The following is a 27,699-nucleotide window of genomic DNA, read 5'->3' on the forward strand; positions in this document are numbered from 1 at the left end:
CAGATGGGCAGATGTACACAGTGAAATTGCATAGCCTTATTTTCTTAGAAAAACAGACTAAGCTAGAGACTAGAAAAGAATTGTATTTCAAATATGGATTGGCAGTCAGAGATGTTATAAATATTAACAGTTGTGAAACTGGTATCTGTAAAAATAAATACATTACAAACATTTTTTCATCCTTTCTATAATGTTTAAGGTGAAAGGTCCATAAGAAAGCCTTTACTTAGGTTGCTATTACCAGGTTAGTGTTACCTGAACACTTCTTGGGTAGCTCGAGGAATAATTCCAAGTTCTGATTCATCTTCCAAGGCAAATGCAAAGTTCTCTTCTAACTGTGGTCCCAGCATCGTGTATGTCTTTCCACTCCCAGTCTGCCCATAAGCCATAATACACACATTGTACCTGAAAATCAAAAGGGCCTTCATTTATTTTACCATTACCAAATGTGTGTGTAAACTACCAAGTTAAAACCGAAACAAATTGGGAACAGTAACTGGAATAAATATAATAAACATACTGCCCCTGCAGCTTTTTTTCTGGCTATCTAAAAATATGACAGAAATTAAAGTACTGCTCATAACATCTCCTATACGTGTTTTTATTTTTTAAGCACATCTGAAGGGCAGGGAACTGACAAAAACAGGGATGCTTATCTTGGGATGATTGATGATGTTAGACCTCCTGTCTGCCCAACTTCCAGTTCGTGCACTGCTCAGCTTCTTGTTTATCAGCTCCTGAACCACTGCGGTTTACAGTGCAGTGTTTTAAAGTAAACCATCACTGGGTTTGATTTGTCTTACGGTGCTGTGCTGCAAACCGCAGCACTAATGTCTTAACAGCTGGGAACAGTAAACTCTTCAGCTCTCACAGTTGTTTCAGGAAGGCTCTTCGGTCAGAGCCCTCAGCCACTGGGAAAGGCCAGACAGCCCTAGCAGTAAGAGGCACACATTTTAAACCAAAGATCAAAAAAGAATGAACATGAAGGCTACTCTGCAATAACGGTGGGAGGAACTGCTCTGACACGGACTTGTAGAAGGTGAAAATGTGCAATGTCACTGCAGAGGTACAGGCACCTGTGAAACATAATTCATCATCTTCTGGAGTAGACATGTGAACTCTGAAAATGTTTTTCTATACTGGAAAAAACAAATCGACAGATATACTTATAGACATTTCAGAGCCTTGAGGTTGGGTGTGGAGGGCTGTGAGAGTGGCATCTGAATTTAGATATAGGAATCCTATCCCCAAAGTGTGTTTCTAAGGTAATTGGATCAAACACCAGAAGCAAAACAAGTGGGCAGATATGCTGTGTCCAGCCACAGTACTACTCCATAGCGAGGAGCAAGGCTGCCCTGTGCAGCTGAGGATTGGTCCCTGCTTGGCTGTGCCTACTCTGCAGCAGCTGCCAGCACCTTGGTGTTGAACACAGACCTGTGCCAGCAAAAACTATTGGAAGACGTGCAGTTATGCTGACAGGACTGCTCCTTCACTGGGCTATCTATCTTGTTTGTTCTGAGACATAACATTAGCAGGCTCTCCACGCACTAGGAGTGCTCTGCTGTATGCTGAAATTTCTGCTTGACTAGAGTTGCAGAAATGGGCTTGGTCCTTGTTTGGCAGGAGGTAAAATTTTATTGCTTAAGCTCTAGCTTCACTGTGGGCAGACCTGAGCAGCTGCTTTTGGTTATCTGACGCTTCTCCTCTTATCAAAAATGTTGTTTCAAGCACATACCAACAAATTTCAATGAGCATCTAATCTAATTGTGTTAAATTTATGGTTTTAGGTCATCAAATATTTATATTGCCACTGCAGAGAAATATGTTTGCAGGTTTTTTTTTTTTTTTAATATATATATACATTAAATATGCCTAGAAGCAATTCTTTTTTGAGGATTACTAAGAAAGCTTTCTTTCGTTAGAAAGAAATGTGGGCAACACAGCAAATACCTGCATACCCTTTCTAGGGAACAAAGTCAAAGTTGCAGGCAGTGAACCTACGATAACATCTCCCCACATCTTCAGGATGTAGAGTATAAAGTAGAAGTCTAATCACAGGTATGGTGAGGTAAAGGAGAGAACTATAATTGAAAATCAAGAGCGGTTTAGCAAAATAAAATGTGCTAGAAATTAGAGTTGTAAATCTGAAACAAGGGATTTCCCTAAGTATTTACTGTTGACGTAACTCTCATTGCATTTATATCACTGGAAAAGTTTCCAGTAATTTTGGTAGTCTCTGGCTAGGCTAACAACAAGCGATTTTCAGAGTTCCCTCCCCTTATAGCACACTGGCTGGCCAAGTCATAGTTTCTTGAGACTTCCAATCTCTCTTCAAATTCAAAAAGAGATCTTTGAAACTAAAAAGGGAGCCAGAAGCTTGGAAGTAGATGTATTCCTTAGGAAAAACAGAATATATTTTTTTTTCAGAAGTCTCTGATCTTTCATATAGTCCACTATTTAAATTTCCCTTAATTGCTTTTTGTTAGAAAGTACACGTGTTGGTCAAAGGAGTTCTGACAATATATAGATGGTATGGTCAAAAGCTAGGTAGACAGGTACTTGTAACCTTGAAGAAAAAGATGCAAATCAGAAATAAAGCCATTGATAACCTCTCCACCAAAGCCAAAAGAGTATTTCAGCAAGCCCAAATGAACTTTCACTTGGGTGATTCAACAAAAGGAGAAGCAGCAACAGAAGACTGATTGACATTTATCTAGTTTACTTTCCTGATGTTCTGCTTTCAGCATAGCAGCTTCAAATAGAGCACGAAGCCACTTGTATCGTCAGGCTTCTAATTAGAAAATTTCAGGTTACGATTCACCTGTGTGCCCCAACGTTTCTCTTTTTCCACTCCATTAGTTATGTTATTGTTTAAAAAAAGATTTTATTGTCAAATTAGAATATCAGTATCTTCGTAATATTCCTCTCCTGAGAAGAGTGGGGCTGTTCACCATAGGGAATTTAGCACTAGGAGGAAAGTTATCACTATTAAAGGAAATCAAAAGAGTATAAATGTATTATTCCTTAAAATAAATAAGGTTGATTTTTCAATGTTGTAAAGAAAGGAAATATTTTCTTAGTCCCATGCTGGACCTGTATTGCTAACTGTAAACTTTGAAGCCTGCTGACCTTCATTTGTTTTGCGTATGGAACAATCTTTTCTCCCTGTGTATTTATACTGAAAAATGAATCGATTAATTAAAAAAGAAAAATAAAGAAAAACAGTGGAACGCTCCTTTAAGTTGTTACAGATCACTTTGGAGACCAGACTAAAACAATCAGGAGCAGCAAAGAAGTTCAAGGTTCAGACCAAGTACGTCTGTTTCACATTTACGATGGGAAGGCTGCTCAGAAACGTGGCTCATGTGCACAGCCTCTCCTTCCCTGAAAATCTGCTTCTGTTTAAATGACACTTCTGGAAGAACAAGACAGCTCTTTTGTTTTCAATAACAGAACATTTCCTAAATGAATATAAAAATCCTAACTTTTAGGGCAGGATTCTTTCAGCGTGCCAGTTAGAAAGTTGGAAGTCCAGCAGATCAAGGTACAGATCGGGAATGTCCGAATACACATAGGCAACATATTGAGCCAAAGCAAATTTACTTTCATTGCAAAAGGAAAGGTTAGAGAAAGAAAACAGCGGTTATAAGGACTTCTACATAATCCTTCAGCCTCGTGGTCCCTAGATTGCTCAACTGTGGCAACTGTGGTTACTTATCCTTGGTAAAATAGACAAGTGCCTTATGGGCCATACAGGACTCCCCTTGCCCCAGACAGCCCTTAAGGGTCCTGCTGTGGCATGTGTAAAGGGTTACCAGGGGTTTCCCAATATCCACAGTATCCTGATAGGCATCTGCTAGGCGGCTTTTAAATATCAGTAAGAAAAGGAGAGACTTGGAAACTCCAGTGTGCAGGCTGCCAGGAGCAAGGATTGCCACTGTTCAGCTGTGCCACTGTGGATGGAAAGGGGCTGGCTGCCTTGCCCTCTTCAGGGGGCAGCAGGTCCATGACAGGTCTACAACAAATACCAGTGGTATTGGAGCAGGGGTGAGAAGAGAGAGAATGAAAGGTTAGAAAGGAAGTTTTGTTTAAATCTTAGTTCAAACCTTAAGGCACTTCAACGCTCCTTTTGGATAATAGCTTGAATCTGCTCTGGTATAAATGAAAAAAAAAAGTCACACTTAATGAACTTCAATGCCTAAAAGTAATTACACATATTTGTTGTTTTTTGTAGCTGATCACTAGTGTATTCAAACCAGAATTCTGCTTTAACCCAAATGCCCGCAGGGTGTTAGAACTACAGCTGAGGACGCTCAATTTTGGTTCAACCAAGAAGTGATTGTACAGCCTCCCATGGCTTGTGCTATGTAAAACAACAGAACAGATGATCACAGAGTGTCCCAGCAGGCATTTTATGTATAAATGTACTTCTGGAAAAGATGTATATAAAAGATGTATATATTATACTGTGTATGTAACTGAAAAACATTTATAGAACATAATCTACCAAAACACAGCAAAGAAAAAAAGATAGCATCTTCCATCAGAAGTACTTTTTTTCCAAATTTGTCTTCTGTGCTAAACTTTGTGAACAGTGATTTCAATGTTTATATAGAGAAACAACATTCACTCTGTTCAGTAGGAAAAAGACAGGAAAATGGAACTGCAAAGTCACAGAACTTGACTGGACAGCCACTACTAAGTAATTCTTTTTAATTGATGGGTTTCGGTAGACAATGACCCTTTAGCTTTCTTACTCCCACCTTTAAACTTACCCATCCAGGAGAGATGTTAGCAAAGGGGCCACATCTGCAAATACTGTGTCTTGAGATTCAAAAGCACTGTAAACTCTGAGGAGCAAAGTACAATGATTAACTAAAGAAAAAGAAATACATGTTGTCATAATACAGGATAACAGATTAGGGAAAATGTAGGCCTACGATATAAAGCTTGTGACCTGCTAGCATTTCTATGACAACAGCACTTACAGATTGGGTTTTAGAAGACTTATTTAGCTTGGCAGTATGAAGCTGGCATACCAAACCTGCTTACTGCTGCTCCAAACCTGACTTCCTATGCCAGGAAATTAAAAGGTAATGAGGAAGAGCTGAGCTGCCATGGGAGTCACCACTTTGTTCAGTAGAGGGAAAAAAGCTGTGCATTGACAAGTCCCAAGGGTTGTGTAGGAATGTCCAACATGCCTATGGTCCATTACAGAACACAACCTTGGACCAGGAGAGGGGCCAGGATTCACCAAAGAACTTTTTTGTGATGCAGTCCAGGGGACTGGAAAGGAGACCTTCAAGCTTCTCTCCTGCTTTGTTTTGGAGCGTCTGCTGCCTGCACTAGAGGGAATGATTTACAGGCGTACACTTGTGGTGCTCTGAGCTAGTCTTAATCCTTTTGTCAGCCTCTCTGGCAGACAGAGTCTTTTCCAGGCAGTACAGATCCATCTTTCTTTCTCCCACATACCAGACTATGAGATATCCCTGCTGCCTGCGTCTCCTTTGTGTCACACTAAGGAAGCAAGTGGTCAGGTTGTGCTCCTCCTTTAGATGTGAAAAAAGATGCACAGAGGCTGCAAATCTGCCCTGGGACTTGTCTCAGAAAAGTCAGTAGCAGAGCAGAAATCGGAGGCTCCTGAGGTCAAGTTTAACATTGAAACCACCTTCGTGGGCAGCACCATCTTCAAGTATTTCCATCCGCACCCCTGCTGAACGACCTTTTCTGAGATAAACATTTCTCACCATGATAACCAGAGGGATGACTTTCTTTTATGTCGTGATGTGGATTTCAGACTAATTTTTAAAGTGAATGAAAGACAATTTAACTGACTTATTCCACCTGTTAGAAAAGAGCAATGACAGTGTAACCCTTGGGCCAAAACAATGTCTAAAACAACTACGTACGTGTTTTCAAATTCAAGAAAAAATAAGGTAAGAGAGGGCTGTACAAATAATTTTTCCCACTAACCCTTTCAAATATAACTTCATACAACATAAAGCCAAGACCTGAAAATAAGAAATCATCAAAGGCAGGAAATTCTGATCACAAAACATGGGTATCCTAACTCATTCATTGTTTCTCTAGCACATCAAAAAGTAACTTCCCCAAGACTAAAGCCTGCAACAAGTGCTGTTTATGGAAGATGGGCAGAATCTGAAACATGAATACCATAACCACCACTTCAGAATTTGAGGTATGAATCTTTACATTTGGAAAAAAGCATCCTTTTCTGGTATCTTTCTGGTGTGGATCTTTTTTGTTTGTTTGTTTGGTTGGTTTGGTTTAGTTTGATTAGCTCTCTTTTCCAATAAGTGGTGTGTGTTTTCTATAGATTATAGTAAAATGACTAACTAGAAACAGGAATTTTGGTAGCAGCAAGTATTATAAAACGTAGTTACTTCCCTGTGTGCATACTATCCTAGTACACCTCACTAATACTTGATATTAAGAGCTTAACTTCATGAAGAACACAGTTTGTTTTTTTAGCATTTACTCAAGTCTCTTTGTATGTTTGACCAGGATCTGGCCACTACAGTCTGGAGCCTACACAAACATAGACTTCATTTTCATGTTCTCCACAAATAAGACTGTGCAGAGGGATCACTGATAAACAGATAAAGAATTAGACCCAAACCACTTAGTTCAGCATTTTGTCTCTGACAATGGCTAGGGGAAGAAACAAGAAACACCATGGTGGCTGGAGACAGAATAATTAATCTCTGTCTCATCTTAATCCTTAATAGCTGTAAACTGCTCTCAAAGCTGAAATATGAGTTGAATGTCTGCTGAAAAAAAATACTATTAGCATTAGCATTCAAGTCATTTTTTTTTTTGCATCTTGCTGAATTCTTGGCCTGGCGTAACATCCTGTGGCAAAGCGTTCCACAGTCTAATTGTAAGTTGTATGAAAATGTACTCTCTTTAATCAGGAAATGAGCACTTTTCTGGCCTGACGGACGAATACTGCTTGTCTTGCCATTCCGCTGACGTGCTGTCATACTAAACTGAGAAACCAACAAATATGCAGAGATGTGGCACAGTTCTTACTGGGACGACACAAGCGCTGAATAAATACTCCATCCTTGCTTTGCATGCATACATGCACATGCTTCAATAAGCTTTACACATCAAATCTTCCAGGTCAATATAAAAGCAAAAACTTTCCCAAACTCTTTTCTCTGCTTCATTTATCATCTGCAATCAGCAAAACATTCATTAGCACTAACTCCTGCATTTTAACCAACTAGGGCTCAAACTCAATTTATGTTGAAATTGTATTTTTTTTTTCTTAACACATCAAAACATCTCCCTCAGAGCTACTAGGTTAAAAAACAAAAACAAACAACAACAAAAACAACCACCAAATTTAAAACATATTTAGGAGATAAGAACATTTAAAAATTCTTCAGTTGCTCTTGGCAGGTTTTGCTGTCTATTAGAGCACACATTGCAACCAACCACAACCAGAGCTAGAACTAACCATTTTTTGTGGTCTTGTTTGCACTGCAGAGCAGTACAGACATAGCTAACTATGCCAGGTTCAGGTACTGGTAGCGGCTCAAAAGGAAAGGCATGGGGCTCCATGTTACAATAACTCCTCCAAATATTTACTCAACTTCCTAAAGCCATTTTAGTGCCACTACTTTAGCTGCTGTGCTTCAAATGCTACCAGTACCCAAATGAAGCAGTTTAAATTTGGCTTGAACTAGTTTATGCTACACTGTAATCACAGCACTGGCTAAAGCATGGACACACAATTAGCTATCCCAGACCATGAAAGATACAGCAAATCCAGAGAATCTGTTTCTATAAGCTCAGTTATTTTTTACCAGAATGATGACAGATTTGTCCCTGTGTAGTGATTAATGTTAATTTTACCTTGAAAATTTTGAGCTTCTTTTTATTTTGCTAACTGATTCACCAATAAAATTATAAAAGCATAACATGCTGAAAGCTGGAATTTTCTTCCTGAGCTGAAATCAAATATTTTGACATTTATTAGTTCCATAAAACATTGCTAAAAAAATAAACATTTTTGAGTTCATAAGAACCATATGCTCTTCTGTTTATAAAAAAAGAGCTGTGCTGGGACACTGAAAAAACATTCCCCAAGAACTGCATTCTTTGGGGGATTTACATTTTTTTAACCCTTTTCCTGGTTATCAGGATATACACCACATGTCCAGAGCCACAGCAGCTCTGGCATCCTGTCTTGATAACATTGTTGCTCTATAGAGCTGAATTCCAGCATTATTCTGCATTTATTTCAGCTAGTATGGCTGTGTTAGGTATAGCTAGAAGGTGAAAGGAATTACTTCAAGTAGCTTAGCAAACGCAAGAGGTGCCATATACCTTGAGAGATCACATATGCCCTGTATCAAGGGAGTCCTGTAACCTATGGGGTGAGTAAAGATTCCCCAAGATTTGCATTATCTCAGGAATTTTCAGTCATTTGGTGTCCTACACAATAGCAGTCCCCAATCTTCATGAGCAGAAAAAAGCAGCATCTTAGAAAGACACCGCAAAGGAAGGATGAAAAAATGACAACGTTTAGCCAACTGACAGCAGTTTGGGCTGAAACAGGCTCAGAATTTAAGATTAGACCAGGACAAATAATTCAAGTTGGATACAGTCGACTTTAAATCAACTTTGCCTTCAGCAAAGAAGCATGAGATTGTGCTCATGTGTCCTGTTTCCACAGGGTTTTGAAGCATGGTCCAGAGGAGAAGACTTACTGTTTGAGTTATTGCAACGTACAGACATAGTGCAGAAAAGCAAAATTTCTATTTGAAAAAACGGCATGGAGTAAAATTTTGTATTTTTTGCTTTACAAAGATCTCATATTAATTTAAGTCTTCATTCCTGTTTTCAGAGGTTCCGGTTAGCTCCATTCTGAAAGAACCTGAGGCACCTTCCAGCCTGACTCCCTGCTGCTTCTGTTTTGTGAGCTGAATCCCCAGTGTCTAGTATGGCACAAACACCAATGAAAACTCTTATCGCAGCTGGTGTATTCAAAATCTCTCACACCTATATGGGTTATTTGGCATCTCACAGGGAAAGTAACCACATCATAGCCTTTCTCTCAGAGGAGCACTGATTTACATGCCACCACTCTATCCGGTTGTCTATTTCCAGCCTACTTTAAGTAGCACGACTGTACATTGAAGCATAATAGTCCCCAGTTTGGTTTCTGGCTCAGTCATGCTTTATGTCTAAAGCTGAAGTCATTCAATCCACCTCTATTCTGCACCTTGAAAACATGGATAACGTTTTGCTATCCCACAACATGCTGCAAGGATGGTGAGAAGTACTTAGACTGTGAGAAGGTTCAAATATGTCTCTAGACAGGTTTCAGACTCAGGCATATCAGTATTCTTCACTGAGAAGGAGGACTGAGGGTGGCATTTATATCCTGAAGTGCATTATTCTATAGTGGAAAGAATGTGAAAACCAGATAAGAATTAAAAAAAATAAAAATAATAAAGAACATTACTTTCTAAACAATGCCTACTAAAAAAAATTAGCCTTCACTATACATATCTTCCATCAACCCAGACTGCTACACAGGACGACCCACCTTTCAAACTGAAAAGTCTTGTTTATTGATGCATGACCAGGACGGCTACACTTTACCAGAACAGTTTCCTAGGAGAAAAACAAAACACTTACAGTTAATATCATAGTCACGTGTAAAACTGAAATATTTATTTCACTGCAGTGAACTAGCAAGACCGCAAGAAGGGATCTCAGAACAGATTCAGATTATTAAAGAACAACCAACACAAAATGTGTGCACTTATGCTCAAAAGAAAGATCCAAACCATTACCTAAACTTTATGTGCCTAGAAAACCCCAGGAAAGTAAATCTAACCTCCCTAATTGCTACCATAGGTAGAAAAATGGAAAAGAGCCTTTTTGTATTATGAGGTCAGTGCATTTTCAGATTGCTTTCATAAATGTTTGTGCCAAGAACGGAGCAGAAGATGCACATTTCAGAGCATATCATGCAAGTCCACACTGTCAGGAAAAACTTCAGTCACACAGTTGCTAGATTTCCATGAGTTTTTAGTAGAAATCTCTTTCCATATGGATTATATAGTAGTTTTGTAAGTTGGACAAATGTGTCAGCAGCTCTTTAAAAGCTATTACCCGTACTAAATTCTATGGTCTTTGCTCTTCATGGTGTATCTTGCTTAAAAAAAAAGTAAAGAAATAATGTGAGAAAAAATTATCATTTCCACATTTCAGATGGAAGCTCCTCAGCACACAAAATGCTTCACTGAGTTCAAAGAGGTTTCCTGGCTTAGTAACCTTTGCTTATATTACTGCATTTGATAGGAATGCTGCAGTTTGTACTGCTCTTCCAACAAGTAGCTTAGAGTGCTAAACTGCTGTCCTTCAACCTTGTATTGCCACTGATTGAGGTAGTAAAGGGGTGAGCAAGTAATGACAGCATAACAGTATGTCTAGCATGCAGACAGCTAACAAACCCCACATTTCTTAAGTTTACAAATATCTTTTCTTCTTTGGAGAAGGCCAGTGTATCATTATCAATCTAACGATGGCAACACTTGCTGTATAATGAGCTACGTCACCCATTCCAGTACAGGCAAATTTAGTAGCAGTAGGGATGTGAGCACAATGCTTTGCTACAGAACGCCCCAACGCAGACATAGGATCAGTAATTAACAGCCTCTGGAGAAAAAATAACAACAAAAAGGAAAATGATGCAGGGTTATGGAACACCCTTCTCATTCAGATGTCAAATTTACTTTCAGACCAGCTTTCCTTAAGGTGAGAAATGAGATAGAGAAAAAATCTATTTGCATAACTTAGAAACATAAGCATTGTTAATAGGAAGAAGTTTCACACGAGCGTTTGTAATGACCCTCCCTTCTCAGGAGATCAGTATGGGTCAGGATACCCACCACAGCTGCTGGCATACAAAATCTCGTAAGGTGATCCTGTCAATAGTGCCTGTGAAATCCTTACAGATGTATCACATGAATACTGAGGAACATTTTTCTTCACCCCAGAGTCACAGAATAATCCTGGTCAGATACCTAAGCCTGAGGAGCTCTTCAGGAAGTGAAATTAGTGAAATTTTGCCATAAGGCAAAAAAAAATAAAAAATAAATGAGGCATAAGGAATTGTGGATATAGACGTGTGATCACAAAATCCAGCTGTGATTATAATTTCCTATCTTTTGTTATTGCATATCTGGTAAAGGCTTATCACCCCAATTCACAAGGAATTTCTCTACAACAGAGCCAGTGAAAGGACAACTGTGACTGCTCCTCATCTGCTTCCCTGTCAACTTCAGTGCCACTGGCTGACACAGCGCTGAGGCAGACGCGGACAGCCTGAAAGATTCCCTGCACTGGGGGAAGAAACCTCCAGATGGGGATGGCAATAAGCACCTGGGGAGCAATGATATATCCTACTACTATAGCTACATCCACCTGATCTAGTACAAAATTATCTCTCAAGAAAAGGAGTCTTCCTGTGTTAATTCATATTTTCCCACTCCTACCTTGAAAAACCATCAGAATCTTGCACCTCCCCTGATATTCAGAGCAGTCTCTTTGCCATTCCTTTTTTTCTCCACTACTCACAACTGAAAACCTTTTCAAAATAATTTGAAAGAAATTAATCACTTGGAAGCAGCCACCTTCTTTTCTCCTGTGCCAAAGGAAGTTGGAGTCAAACAACATCACTTCAGGTATTAGGCTAGGGCAGGTACCTGCCCTAGCTTCGTATCAAATCAAACCCCATAATTTTATCTAAAATTGCATATTTAGTCTATCCACAAGTGTAACACCTACAGTAGTTAAAAGCAAAAGAAACAGGCAATAAATATTATTTTCCTTTACTTCTGTTAGCTTAGTTTAAAGTGACTGCTTTTTGTAAAAAGTCAGTTGTACTTTATCCTCCCTCATGAGCTTCAAACAGAAAACACGATTAAAAAAAATTATCAAGAAACTAATACAAACATGCGAAGTGTTTGATCAGAACTAGAAAGCATTTTAACCAAATAAATGTCAAGGCAAACCAATAAAGCATTTAAAGGCACTATTATCTCTTCCAAAATCAGGAAGATAGTATCTTTGCACTTCACAATCTTGAGGGTCTTTTCCAACCTAAGTGATACTATGATCTGGCATGTTTCATTTTATAGTTAAGTCCATGCATACACTTATTTTCCTGGAATATCTCATACAGACTTTTAAACATGAGAATGGGTTAGCATCCTGAAGGTTACCAGTTCGCTGTTACATACAAACTAAAACTCCTGAAACTTATATATTGATGTAAGCAAGCAGAGACTGCTTTGCCTATAAAAATACGAGTACAGTAATATATCACATATCTATATGAAATAATCCAAAACCTAAATATTACCTAATTTCATCTTCATATAATAAAATTTAGCAGGTCAGAAATGGTCAAGGCGTTTTATAGTACAATAAATCATCAAATAATGGCATCCAGAATACTACATCTACTATTACTGATCCCTGTTTTTTATCTCCTGACATATTTACTTGTTCTTAATAGACTCTTCATGAGCTCCATTAATTTCCTAATTGCATATATATCTATATAATTGTATCCACTTTATGCAACAGAGATCAGTCTAATTAAGCTACAATTTTGGAGATTTAAATGCATACTATACTTTAGGTCACTTTAGCAATATTTTATGTTTTATACTATAGAAGAGAATTTGGCTAATACATGAGTAACAGTGAGCAGCTGACTAAGAACCATGATGGCTAAGAAAATTAAAAGTCAAGTTAATACTTTGACCTTAGCTCACACTATTAAGCCTTTTTAAATTTTATATCTCAGTAATGGCCTCAATTAATGCTGGAATGTCATCTGGATTTGCAACCTCAGTGCTCATTCTCCTTTCCCTGATGGATCTAAGCCAGGACACTTTAACATGCTTGACTGCTGTACCATGTAGGCTGTTGTGGTTCAGGAGATATCATATTTCTCGGCTAATGCATTAGTTGGGCTCTAATAATAAAATGAAAAAGACCTAACATAATTACAGAAATGGTTACAGTAAATACAAGTGGCTCAAAGGGACTGATTGCAGGAAGTCTGCAATGGTTTGACTACTGCAAACATACAAGCTCCAGTTCATGGATGATTGCACCAGCAGCAGCTCCAAGCTACTATTACTACAAAGATTCAGGATGGAAACAGCACAAATCACCTGCTATTGCACCCATGGGAGATCAAAGCTGGGCACCAGTTGACAAGAAATTACCTAATTCTGTTTCAAACCTATAGTTCCCAGGTCCCTTTGTTTGTCTTTACGACTATCAGTAAATGTGCTCTTGAATTTCACCATCAAATATACTCACATCATCAACAGCATATGCCACTTTTTCTGAGAAGTTTCTTTGTCTGTAAGGAAAAAAAAAAAACAATTTGATAAAAAGGTAGCTTTCAAACCTAAATGTTCCATTTAGCTCTGGAAAGTAAATGCTTAAAATATCTGTGAACTACACATTGTCTAAATAATACCTTCCAGAATTTCCATTATTATGGTACCATGTGCTAACACCACAGTTATTTGTGAATAGTAATAATGAAAAAATACGTCAATATGCAATCAAGCAAAATAATCTGTTTTAAAAAAATAGAATAAACCCAATTAAGACTAATTCACATGCAAACCATTCTATTGTTTTGAAATTGTAATATGAGCTTGTAACAGGAGGTTTTCCCTTTAGCACATTAAATTGAAAAACATCTTTTTAGGTATTTGGCCCTGATCCTGAAAATACAGTCAGAAGTAATTTTGCAACCATTACTAGTCCAAAAAATGACTTGGATTGCTGAGGGGCATAAATGCATTCAAATCTTCATTCACATGTTTTCAAAATCAGCCCTCGGTTTCACAACTAAGTTTTATTTAAATTTATTTTTGATCTATTAAGAAAAGTTTGTCTTAATAATTGTGTATTTAGCCCAGTCCATCCTGTTTCATGCCATGATTTGGCACCTAATTGAATACAGGAACACTGTTCTAACAGAAACAGTGATTTGGTTATTTCCCAGGTATATCAAGCACAGGTTAATGCAAGTTTCCCCTTCAGGCTCTTCGAAATTTCTGTCTTGTCTAACATTTCATATTATTTTAATTAAAACATTTTTTTTTCCTAAAATTTGGCAAAAGTGAACAAATTTTAAAACACTCTTTTAGAACTACCAGCCAGTAAAATTAAAATAAACGCCCTAAATAGTAATTTTCTGATGGGTCAGATGATGGTATTACTGTTTTCTAGCCACCCACCTAGTCTTCCCCTTCTTTCTCCAAGTTGTGTATGTTTCAGTTCCTACCGTTTTTCATAGTAGTAATCTATGGAGAATTCAGCTCGTTGTGGCACATTCTTGCACTTAATCCCCCTTTTCCTTTTGGTTCTACAGATGTGTTGACACTTCAGTTACAGTAAGTGCATTATAAATTAGCAATGTTGAGCCAAATTATACAGAAATAGAATTACCAGCATTTGTACTGACAGCAAATCCATTCTGCAGCATGACAAAACAACTGAAATGCTGAGTGTGTTTCTCTACCTGTAACATCTGACAGCTGCTATTACATTACTGTGTCCCAGGCTTTGTGCCGGATGGTGAATATACTCTACGCTGTCTGCAGGTGTGTTACTTCTGCCAAACCACAGATAATCTTGGATTGTTAAACAGCTATGGGCTTCTATTCAGGTCGACACAATTTTAGACAAAGGGTTAAGATTGACTAATGCCAATTAGTCAATTAATGCCAAGGAGAAAGAAGAAAGAGTAATTAGTTTTTTACCACTCACCACAGATACAAAAACAGAAATATACAAGAACAGAAATATACAAAACAATATACAAGAACAGAAATATACAAAAACAGAAGTATACAAGAACAACTTGTGCCAGGGGTGTTTTAGGTTGGATATTAGGAAGAACTTACTTACTGAGAGGGTTGTGAGGCATTGGAATGGGCTGCCCAGGGAAGTGGTGGAGTCACCATCCCTGGAGGTCTTTAAAAGACGTTTAGATGTTGAACTTAGCGATATGGTTTAGTGGAAGACTTGTTAGTGTTAGGTCAGAGGTTGGACTCGATGATCTTAAGGTCTCTTCCAACCTAGACAATTCTGTGATTCTGTGATTCTGTGACATGTGACTATTATTTTCACTTTATATTAATTATGAGTCAGACAAGATATAACACAGCCGTAATAAATTACCTATCTTGTGATACTGAATGTTCATCAGCATTATCAAAAGGTAGAGATGGCCGGATCCTGCAATGGACTCTGATATTTCCTCTCAGCTCCTAGGATTAGATTATTAACACAATTTAACACAAAGTACTGTAGAGGACAAATACACTCATGCAGACATGAATGTGTTTAAGAAAGCAGGCAAAATCACAGCCTTAGACTTAAACTCTGTGGAGAAAAAAGACTGTATCAGTATCATTTGCTTTTTCCTAACTTTAATTGAGAAAGTATAACCTCTTCAGAGCTCTGAAATGGTACAGTCCTCTCCAGTCTGTACAAAAAAGAAAAGATGCTTTCAGTGTGAACCATTTCAGTCTCACTCTTCAGTCTCCTTCCTCTTCATTTGAGCTTCTTCACTTATATTAACTCAACAGCCAACATTAAACAATGCATTTCTTCTCAACCAGCCCCCAGGAACATACAAGATATAAAACATTTTGTTTCTTTTTCTCTCCACTGTGTGGTCATACGTGACTAAAACGCCAGTATTGATTTTTCTTTTTAGGCTGCTTCAGACTTTTCCTTATCTAACCTGGTGATCATTTCTTTTCATTGTGGATCAGGGAGAATAGCTTGCTTGTGATGACTAGTGAACACTGGCATTAACTCCCCACACTGCCTTGGGGATTATCTCAGTAAACTGAAACACAAAGCAGAGTTTGGAAGGTAAGTACTTTTTAACGAAGAGCTTCTTTTTCTGAGATAGAAAAACTTAGAAGAATCCTGTTTGAAAGTGGCTTGTCTTTCTAAAAATCAGGTTCTGAATCAGGCAACTCAAAACTAGTCATCTGGGGGATGGGCAGAAAGAGTAAATTTAAAGAACAAAAAAAAAAAAAAAAAAGAATCCCAAACAAACCATCACTAAAATCTGAACAGGATACAGCTACATATATATATATATATATGTGTTATAAAAAAAAGGAAGACAATTTTTCAATTTCAAGTTGATCACTTTAAGAATTCTAAAACAATTTCAGAGGTATATTTCCACTTTATTGAACCTGAATTGATAAACCTTGAATTTCACATTGTGGATGAATTGCTAGAAGAGAAATGGCATTTTCCAGAAGCTACAAACTTAGGGGATGAAAAAACCCAAATTTTGCTCACTATTCAAAATTTATGATATTCCTTAGGGCCATATTATCCAGGACTGCATTTGGAAGATGCTTCTGTAAAAAGAATGGACTGTGGTTTATCATGAGATGAAAGTGCCTCAACAAAGAAATGCACCTTATATAGAAAGTTGAGGGTGGGAAGTGATAAGTACACTTGTAAAGGACAATTATATGAATTAGTTTCATTGGTGACTAAATTATTGGTATAATTACAACAAAATAAGAAAACATTCTGTCATTGAAGATACTTACAACTAAGCTGTTATGTAGAACTCTCCTCTTTTGCTTTTCTTTTTCATATCTCTCTGTCACCTCTTGTAGGGACTGCTCAAGATCAAAAGCTTTTATCTGAAACACTGCAAGAAGAAAGCTATTTCAAAGAACTGAACTCTGTGACTTTACAAACTAAATTTTCCAATAGTACTTCATGAAATATAAGCATAAAACTTTTTAACTTCTTCCAGACTTAAATTAGGAAGATTAGTTCTTGATTTACCAGTCACGTCAGAAAAATTTCTTCTCACTATGAAATGTCTATGCACAGTTAAAGATAATTACCACAGGTACATGTGCATTTTTGAAAAACGATCAAAAAGAGAAGACATTTAAAGGCAATTCAAATGTGTAAGCTTACTTAGAATAATGTTACCTGTCAGTGAAGCCTGAAACCTAAGCCTGAAGCAATCTGTTTCTGGATGGGGCTGTCACTTGTGAGGCTTATGCTATATTTGCAGATTATTAGAGTCATGCCAGCTAAAGTCATGAGAAGTTAACCTATCATTTATCATCAGTCTCATTTACAGCGCTACTAATCCTGTAAACAGCTCTAAGGCTCCCCTTTAAGACTGGTACATTCACTTTTTCATAAAAATGATTGATCTGTTGAACCCTAGGAAGTCTCCTTCAGAAAACTGAGGAGAGCAGTAAGGGGCCTTATAAAAGCCTTCTACCTTCACAAATGGTTTTATTTCAGACCAATTACATTAACACTGAGCAGGCCTAAAACAAACATACAGTCCAGAAGGCTCATAATGCAACTGTAAACTTCTGTAAAAAGCAAGCTTTTAGGAACCCCAGAGGGAAATCAATTGCCCCAGCTATTAGCAAGCAGTTCAAAGATGAGGAGTAGTAAGCAGTCAAAACCATGGTCTGAGAGCTGTTAGCAGGATAGCCACCAGCCTGAATGTGTTACCTTACAAAAAGAAAAAAAAAAGAAAAAAAAAAAAGATTTAAAATTTCAGCATGTCACATACATGATTTATGTTCTCTGAAGTAGATTAAAAATCAGGTAACTTCAAAGGACATTTGTCTGAACTAGAGATTTCACAGATGTTGTCTTTATAGTTTTCATGCTATTCACCTCCAGCTCATGATGTTTCTTCACAGTGCATGCACACAGGGGAAACATGATGTTAAAAGCTGGGGAGTTGAAGTAAAAAAACTTCAGTACGAAAAATGCTTTTCTTGCATACTGTATGTGGACTAACATTAGTTTGTCTTCATTTGGAGAACCACATGCAAGTCTATAAAAACAAATTGTCAAAGGCAACTCTTACATTCTCATATAGTATTTTTCAAAATAGGAGGTGGGAATCCATTACTTAAATAAGCTCCATAAGAAGTATGCTAACTTATAAACATGTATACACACAAGCTTTCAATTCTTGAAGGCTCTTGTATGAGCAAAGTTAAAGATAAGCAATAGGTGCTAAGAGTACTTACTCCTTCTAGTCTTCAAAGAGAAAAAAAATTGTTAGGAAAACAAGCCTAGAACAAAAGAGTATTGGACACTTCTCTTTTATCTGAATTATTGCTATTTATATTTCACTGGGAAAGATGACAGTAGCCTGATTTTCAGACAATGACTAAATATTTCTAATGAAGGGACTACCTACTTATTACAGAAAAAAATGTATAGTTTGCTGCATGTCTATTACAGCCTGAAAAATTAACCTACTTATATGTTTTTTCTACAGTTCTCTCATTTTAAATCTCTACTTGAGGATTAAACTGATAACATATGCTCTCTCTAGAATACACATTTTGGGCTTTTTGTTTAGGAAAGATTATATTTAATTTCAGGACAGCAATTCTGACTGTAGTATCTAACCTTAACAATGAAATCTTCATTTAAAACATCTGACAGAGATCTGAAAAATGACCACATTAAAAACATGTCACCCACCTATGTACTGACACACAATTTTGTTACAGGCAACAAAGCCTCTTCTGGTTATGATTTCATAGAAAAAATGGAAGGTCAGTTCAGTCAACAGGAATTCACAGGGCCTCATAAGGAATATTCACCATTTATATACATCACATTAATTGAAGTGCCAAATTGAACCTCCGATCTGTTCCTATAGCTCCCTGCTTCAATAAGGGGAACATGCACATTTAGCTAGGGTTAATTTTATATTTTGTTTTTCTTTTTCCACTTTTAAAATCAACTTGTTAAAGCATTTTCTCTACACAGATAATACAGTAATCTAATCCATTTTAATCATAACGTAATACATAACATACCGGGACAAGTTATGCAAATACATGTCACTAAGCATGTTGTTTGTTGCTGTTGACATGAGTAGCCCTATCAGAATCAAAGCAGTCCCAAAATTGTTTCAAGTAAGTACAGCAGAAGGAAAATGTACATTTTATATAGCAACACAAAGATATCAGAGAATCACACAGGGACTCTGATTATAAAGTTCTATATATGTTGTTATTTCATCAGCTTCATAAATTTCAAACAATTATAGCCCCATGTCACAATCTGTTTTGTGTTGTGTTCTCAGACCTGGTAGGAGCATCACCAGAATCAATCAGATTGGAAGCAGGTGCATAAATCCATGCCAATAGATCCAGGTATAGGACCAATGCACTTAGTCCTCAATGATGAGGGCAGAGAGTACCAGTGCTTTGTAGGGTCTGCTTTACATCTACACATGAATGAGGACCAGAATTCTGAAACAGAATTCAGGCAAATTCTGTTAATTACCCAGGTAATTCTAGGTAAAGAGCATTGCCAATGGTGTTGTTTTCCACAGACCAGTAAGTGGAACTGCTTTTGATTTCAGAGTAAAATTTTCTCCTAAATATACAGAAATATTAAAAATCTGGTCTGTCCTAAATTCAGACGTTATTTTCAGAAATCTATGAAATCACCTAATTCCTTATTTGGTACAGCCAAAAGTAGGCAAATCGCAGCTAAAGCAACACATTCTTTATTGAGCTATTTTAAAATCATCATGATAACAAGCCTGAGAACTTTGGTTTAAAAATGTTACAGCTGAGCTAACTCAGCAGCCTAGTAGCAGCTGCAATCAACACAAAAGCTGAATCCAAATTATCAGCCATATTGCCCTGAGAAAATGCAGGGTTATTTGTACTCTTTCTAACATTTCAGGATTCCTTGATGATCTAACATCAAACAAAACCAAGTGCTTGTGTCTCAGAATCAAACTCAATCTTTCAATGCTACTAACATTTGCCAATGACATTGTTGATGTTACACATCTGAAATGTAAGTGCAATGAGCCTTACTTTGCATTGCTTCGTTTTGCAGCTGTATCTCTTGGACTGCTGTCAAAGCTTGGTAAAGATAAGCCTTGCACTGACGCTGAAAGTCTTTTGAAAGCTCAAGAGCAAATGAACGGAGGCTCTTCATGTCTTGCTTAAGCCTCTTAACAGTAAGAAGAAAAAATATGTTATAAAGACACAAAAACAGCCATTAAGGAAGAATCAATATAACCACAATACAAATAACAGAGGTGAGATATCACAATCAGGAAGAACCCTCTACTTGATGAGAGGAATTCTTCAGGAGTCTGTCTTTCAGCACGTTAAAGAAGGATCTTGCAAGATATTCGCCAATGTCACATCCTAAAGATTTCAGCAAGACTTTAAGGATCCTTACTATCTTACTTGGTATACAAGGACCATCACACAGCTTTGGATATAACACAATATTATTTTTATTTCATCAAACAAAAATAAGTTTGTGTGTTCTGTCCACTTAAAAGGCACATCCAGAATCAGCAATGTAAAACTGTGATCCATGTACCCCTTACACAGCATTCATTTTCAATCCTTTGATCAGGAGGTATATGTTAAGGTTCTCCCTAAGTCATTTTGTATATGGGCCAGTTCTATGCCTTTCTTCAAGAACTGATGTGTTTTGAAAAGATCAGAAACTTTTATTGTTCATGAAATATTTCCATTATTAATGTAACTCAGCATATTATGCATGATGCAACTTCTAAATGTTTATAAGAACAGCTTACATTCACTTAGAAGTCCAAAAAAAGTAAAAATAAATTAACTTGATTTTAGGATTAGGAGACTTCTTGCCATCTTAGTCTTGGAAAGGACATGTAAAGCCATCTGCAAGATGTACTTCATGATACCTTCTCTCATAGAAACACTGTGATGTTTCATTAGTCAGCCTTGTACAAAGTGCCATGTATTATTCTGTGACACTTTATTTTTCCAGTTTTGGTACTGACCTTGAATTAATTAACTAGGTTCAATGATAAAACAAAAAACTAAACTAAAGGGAGAAAATCACTGTAGTTTTCCTTCTCAGAACATAACTGCAAACAATTTTTTTATTTTATTTTTTAATTACAGGTATAGGAATGCTATTAATTTAGACTTTTATTTGGAGAGCTTTACGCTCTTTTAGCATTCATTGATCTCTGGTTGTAAACCATCACAGCCCACTGATATTGCATCACAAGCACTTCTGCCATTCTAGCTATCCTAAAATATAAAGCTCCACTGCAAGACCTACCGAGAAAAGTATTGCTACAATTAAGCTAAATCCTTTTGCCTGAAGGAAACAGATTTCTTTCCTGATCCATTTTTTGCTACCCTCAGCTATTCAGTGCTACCCTGAGAAAAGCTGACATTTTAAGTATCTTTAAAAGGAACAGAGTGTTCTGTAGAGTAACTTAAGGAACATGTACCTCAACAAAGAAAAATATTATTGTACTAGTATTGGAAGAACAGTTCCAGTACCTTTGTTGCAAATGAAGACAACCTGACTGAGAGAACAGGGAACTAATCCTGATTCCGAGGTCCTCCAGAACAGAAGAACTCTCAGTGAAATCAGTGGAGCTCTCCAGTGCCCTTGTTAGGATCTGGCTATCTGGTTAAATGACATCACAAGTATTGTTTCTTAGGGGATGTCTATGTGATAGTCATATCAGGGATTCAAGATTTTGACTACTAAAATAGTTCAGATATTGATACCAATCTATACATGAGATCCTGTAACTCAGAAGCAGCCACTTACCGACTGCTCAGGTAACTTTGCAGCCTATTGAAGCAAAATCACTACAAGTTTTAAGCCAACTCAGACACTGCTACACTTTGCTGTAAGAACTGCAGTGAATAAAATAAAACCATAGATCAGGGTCAAATCTGACCATTTTCTGTGTTTTATTGTATTTCATAAGCATGTATATGTTTATGGCATAGATTGTACCTACATTATTATTAAATGTCTTTACCTTTATTGCCTCGTGTAGGTGGGTTACAACAGAACTTCTCTGCAATTTCTGCTGCTGCCCATGAGCAGAGTAGAGCTGCAATACTTCATTAGTGCTTCTTCCAGCCAACCCTTGATACTGTTTAAAAAAAGGAAAAATCACCTAAAAATCACTTCAAAGTGCTCCTGTTTTTTGTTGTGTTTTGTCCCCTTTGTCCCTGTAAACATTGGTAAGTCAATCATCTGATTACACATGATGTCCAATTACACAATTTCTTTGCTTTTTACATTATTTTTTTCCAGGATAATTTCTAGGTAAACTGGCTAACATCACAATATTCTACTTCTATACGGTGTTAAACCTCAACATGAGAATACTAAAACATGAGAATACTAAAATGCTTTTGCAGTACCTAAAACCCCATACTTGTGCTTGAGGTGTTTCGAAGTTAAAACCATGCCTTCCCTCACAGAGAAGGGCTGCTCACATAGCTGGCATCAGACTATATTTAACACAGAAAACTCTCTCAAAAGACAAAAAACAGGATGAGGGGCACACCAGCTAACTGCTGAAGTCCTGAACACAGCCCCCAGCTTGGTGCTCATTTCTTTAGCTGCCTGCCAACACCGACTCCATTGCATTCAGCAGAGTTGCAATGGTGCAAAACTGCGCGTAGCTGGGTCTTCAAAGTAATCAAAGCAGTTTTTTTTTTTAAGGGACGAGAAGGCTTTCTAGTAATCTAAAATATCCTATTATGCAAAAGCAATTTTTATGGATAAATTTTTGAGATCAAAAATTGAAATCAAAAGAATGACAGAAACAATACAACTTTAAATCTGTCCCAGCAAGAACAGAGGGATGAAATCTATGTAGAGTACTTGTGAAATTCTGCAATATGACAGAATCTGTATTATATTAAAAACTGCATTTTTGTAATTTATTGACAACCCTGGTACTGAAAATCAGCTGCAACTTCTTCACCTACCTTTCCCAGCAACCTATCATCATCTGTCATTCCTTAACCAGCACTGACAGTCTCCTTCCTTATGTTTGGGATGCTCTTGTCTCCAGCACATACTTATTTCCTAGCTTATTCAGACCATAAATTCTGTGACTGCAGTTCCCTGCTTGTTAAATTAACAGAGGACAGAAAAAGCACAATGGCATAAAAGAGGAGTTTGATTTAATTCCAGTCACCTGACAATGACAGGAAAAAAAATTAAAAAGATTTAATTATATTTGAAGTTTAACTACAGATGATATCTGCAAAAACAACAATATAATATTTGGGAGATGTTAGAATAAAGAAAAATGATATTTTCCAAGAAAAATATTTAACTCATCTAAACCAACTTTTTCATACGCTTTTTATTTGCAAACGCAACTGGAGGCCCTGCACAGCTAAATAATATTTCAATGCTAATTTTAAAAGTTCTTACATGGAAAAGAAAGAGCAGAAAGAGATTATTTAAAAAGTATTCTTCTCTTTTATTACAGGCTTTAAGCTCCCAGAAATTGAGACAGCTCCTATACTGCTATTCCTGTGTTCTCTTACTCTGGGGATTTTCAAGACTCATGTTACTCAGACACAGTATTTATAAATGTGCTTGACAAAAATGCATACAAGCAGTGCACCAGAATTAATATTCTAACCCCATATGAAAAATTAAAAGCATGTACAAGCAGTTATAGCACTGAAGGGTTGTCATTAAATGAGCTTAAGTTAGCAAAAAACAAATGTATTTTTAACATCTAGTATGTTTTCTACCACCTGCGTAGGTTCCCCCTGACCATTCTGTTTTTCTCAGCACAGAGGACACAGATGCAATGGTCAACTCTACCTTCACTGCAGTCAACTTCTCATCCCTCCCACTGTCAGGTTTGGCATTTTTGCAAATGCTGCCGTGGTTTTGAGGTTTTCTCCATTAAAATAGCTTTTGCATTCATCAGAATTCTTTGCAGGTCAAAATTTGCAAATCTGGGCTTGGGCATGAGAAGACAAAAAAAATGGCTATAAATCTTCTTATTATAGCTTTATTATAATCAGAATTGAAACCAAGCTACTTAATAGTGCAGTCTCAGTTCTGCCACCAGACCCATTGTGGCAGACTTGGCTTTATGTGTCTGCAGGATCAGGAGGACCTCAGGAGCTGCAAACCAAAGCAAGGGGTATGCAGGTAGGCAAGCGTTTCCAAATACACAATGGTAAGCCTGCAGACAAAGAATCTGACTTTTAACAACTCTTATAGTACATGTACGCTGCTAAGATAATAATATACAAGGCTGTAGAAAACAGTGTCAGGGCTGTTTATTCATGATTGTACTAAAGATATAGGCAAGGGAAGGTCTATAGCAGGAGATAACATTTGTATTAGACTGATGCAACTGACAGACAAACTTTTACACTGCAAATCCTGATTTAGGGCCATCCTCGTAAGTTTATCTTCAAAGCTCCATATCTCGCTGCAGCCAGTGCACACTTTCTTCACACTTTCAGATTCCTGGGCCAAATTAGCCAAGGCAAATCAAAATTTTAAGTGTACTTAACTAACAACCTGAGTAGAAACATCAGTGCAAGGCTAGTTATAAGGTATTTCCACTAATCATTTGACGATGCTTCTGACTGAGGGTGGCATCACTGGCATGCTCCTCATTGCTGTAGGTGCTCATATCTTCCCGCACCTTTTGCAACAAACTGAAACAATTCTGTGTTTTTGTTTTGTTTTTTGTTGTTGTTGTTGTTATTGTTTTTTGTTTGTTTGTTTGTTTTCCAGCAGCTACACATCTCATCTGTAATGGAAAAGCTGGGCCATACAGAGATCCAAATTATCTAGCTCTGGAGGGAATCACGTTATGGATATCTACTGATGGTTTCTGAAGGAAAAAGGCTTTTGTGGTTGCTCTGTCCTGGTGTCTGCCCTTCCAGCACCCTTTTGTCAGTTTCAGTCACCTCTGACAGACGAGAGATGTCTCAAAAGGCTGCATTTCTGCAGCACATCCCCACAAAGGATACAGCTCTGGAAGCCATATGTTTTGCCAGCTGGCAGGCACGTGGACCTCGTTCACCCGGCAATGGCAACACGTAGCTCCAGCTAGCACACAGCCAGACCTGGCTGAGAGGTACCACCTCCTGCTTCTGGCCCAGCAGAAGGGCCAAACAAAAGCAAGAGACAGAGGTGGCACTGAAGTGGGGAACATACAAAGCTGAGAGAAACAGGACCAACTCAATGGGCTTGGAGGGTAGCTGGGGGTGTGCAGGAAGCAGAGGGAGAGCTGTCCCCTGTAGACACACTGAGCTCTTGAAGGGTTCTCCCAGAAACATAAACTAGATGTGCAAGCTCTGCAAAGGCTGTGACAATAGCTTGTCAAACAGTATAAAATTCTTCAGGGTAACATAGATTAAATGTTTTTCAAAGCTTGATTGCAGGCTAGACAATAAATCTCAGATGATTTTTTTACATGTATGCAAAACCTTTCCCTGTAGTGGCAGTAAGTACTTTGTGCACATTCCCTTGTGTATAATAGGGATTCCAGATAATGCAGTTAAAAATCAATTAACCGTGATGCATGAATCCACGGAAAACAAGGCTTTATTATCTAATACTCAGATAACTATTTATTACATCTGAAGCACCTTCCTGGTTAGAATAATTTCTTGTATCTGTCAGAATAAGAAAAAAGATGAAATAATTAAGATTTTTATTAAATATGATGAAGCTGAAAAAATCAACAGAAACATTTTCTCAGAATAAATTACAGTATTCTTCTGCATACCTAGCAAAACTCATTTCAGATGTACCGTCTGGATTCTAATCAGGCTTTGAAAACTGTTAAACCCACTTTTATCCACAGGTGTTAACAGACCCACAGGGAGGCCAAGTGGCTTTCCTGAGGTCACACAACCATTTAATACTTCAGAGCAGATTAGAAACTCTTGGCCAGCAGTCTCTGTTGCAACTAAATCTCACAGCTGGCTCTAGTCTAGAGGTATAAATAAATATTCAAAGTTCTGTACATCTTTGAAGTCTTACCTTTGAAGACACCAAACATTATCACAGGCTATTGCTTGTTGCAATAATGGTCTAGAAATAAAATTTCCTTCTGAAGAAGGATATAAAAACTGAGAGCATCATTACTGCATCGTGCTCTGTAATTGACTTCTGCAACAACACTGCCTTTTCCAGACAACTCTAGCATTAGTGCTATTAAGACATGCAAAAAGGGCATCTTTGTCTACACACAATGAAATATGGCTCCTGCAGTATACAAACAGTGCTTTTTAAAGCATTATTCAAATTGTATCTACAAAGTATTTCTTCAAAATCTACCTCCGTCTTTTAGGCAAACATTTTCACTGTAAGCAGAAAGCAAAATTCTGTATTTAATTCTTCTAGAGTCTGTCCCTCAGTTCACTTTTGCAGATTTAAAACAATGGCAACTATTTAAACGTGTCCCAGCTTCTAGTTACTTAATCAGTCTGTCGTTATTGCTACCATTCATGATTAAAATAATAAAGAAACACTGAGCCTTAATCTTGTCATAGATTTCCCCCAACAGGAAGATTGCAAAACATGAAAATATGAAGGTTGACTTCAGTGTCTTTTTTCTGTTTCCACAATAATTCTTTCTGGAAATAAATAAATAAATAAATAAATACCTCTGCAAGTTTTAGATGAAGAGCAGCATTTTCAGTTTCCAGGACAACTATTCTTTCTTCTTTGGTCTAAGAAAACAAAAACAAACACAACAACAAACAACACACCCAAACCCACCAAAGGAAAAATAAAATAAATACGAGTCTGATAAAAGTTACCTCGTTATACACTTTTTATTGTTACATACTGTTGTCCCTCAGTCTCCTAAAATTGAAGGAATACCAACCCCAAATCTTCCCAGCAAAACAAGCACATAAAAATGAGGATGAACTCTTAATACTCCTTTATCGTGTATATTTTTGCTCGTTTAGCCTGTTTATGTGAGTACACATATGTAAAAAATTTTAGCTGCTTTTGCTTTACAAATCATCTCCTGACGTCTTCCAGATCTATGATCCTTAGAGAAGTGCTCTTTTATTTATTTATAAATAATCACATAAGTTTCCAATTTCCTAGGCCACGTTGTTAGAGACCTTCAATGGTATAACAGCAAGCCTATTCTGTACTAGTGGCGTCCACAAAAATAGCTGGCACCTGTCCTGCCCAGCAGCAGGGCTGGGCAGGACGGGCACAGCTCTGAGGCCCGATTTCTAGCCCAGCCCCAGGCAGCGCAGTCTGACCCCCACATCGGATGGCCTGGCAAATTCCCACTGAGTCCTGGAATATCCCAAGCTGGAAGGGGCCCACAAGGATCATCAAGTCCAACTCCTGGCTCCACGCAGGACCACCCAAAAACCAAATCACATTTCTGAGAGCACTGTTCAAATGTTTCTTGAACTCCTCCAGGCTTGGTGCCATGACCGCTGCCCTGGGGACCTGTCCCAGTGCCCAACCACCCTCTGGGTGCAGAACCTGTCCCTAACCCCCAGCCTGACCCTCCCCTGTCCCAGCTCCATGCCGTTCCCTTGGGTCCTGTCGCTGTCCCCAGAGAGCAGAGCTCAGCGCCTGCCCCTCCGCTCCCCTCGTGAGGGAGCTGCAGGCCGCCATGAGGCCTCCCCTCAGCCTGCTCTGCTCGGGGCTGAGCAAACCAAGGAGCCTCAGGGGCTCCTCAGGCATCGTCCCCACCAGGCCCTTCACCATCTTTGTAGCCCTTCTTTGGGCACTTCGTAATATGTCCTCTTTATAGTCTGCTGC

The 27,699-nt window shown here is 37.9% G+C and overlaps 1 protein-coding gene across 1 annotated transcript in view; it reads right to left on the bottom strand.

Moving 5' to 3' along the window:
- The window catches only part of KIF25 (kinesin family member 25), a 41,521-nt gene that overhangs the window by 12,887 nt on the left and 935 nt on the right, over positions 1–27,699 (bottom strand). Inside the window, exons 2-10 of the mRNA XM_032185010.1 lie at positions 26,568–26,633; positions 21,932–22,048; positions 19,962–20,100; positions 16,671–16,774; positions 15,265–15,353; positions 13,384–13,426; positions 9,584–9,651; positions 4,776–4,850; positions 256–405 (exon numbers count right to left, since the gene is read on the bottom strand). Of these exons, the coding sequence (XP_032040901.1) occupies positions 256–405; positions 4,776–4,850; positions 9,584–9,651; positions 13,384–13,426; positions 15,265–15,353; positions 16,671–16,774; positions 19,962–20,100; positions 21,932–22,048; positions 26,568–26,633 (851 nt within the window). The remainder of the gene's footprint in view (positions 1–255; positions 406–4,775; positions 4,851–9,583; positions 9,652–13,383; positions 13,427–15,264; positions 15,354–16,670; positions 16,775–19,961; positions 20,101–21,931; positions 22,049–26,567; positions 26,634–27,699) is intronic.

Source organism: Aythya fuligula, chromosome 3 (assembly GCF_009819795.1).
Source record: "Aythya fuligula isolate bAytFul2 chromosome 3, bAytFul2.pri, whole genome shotgun sequence".
NCBI lineage: Eukaryota > Metazoa > Chordata > Aves > Anseriformes > Anatidae > Aythya > Aythya fuligula.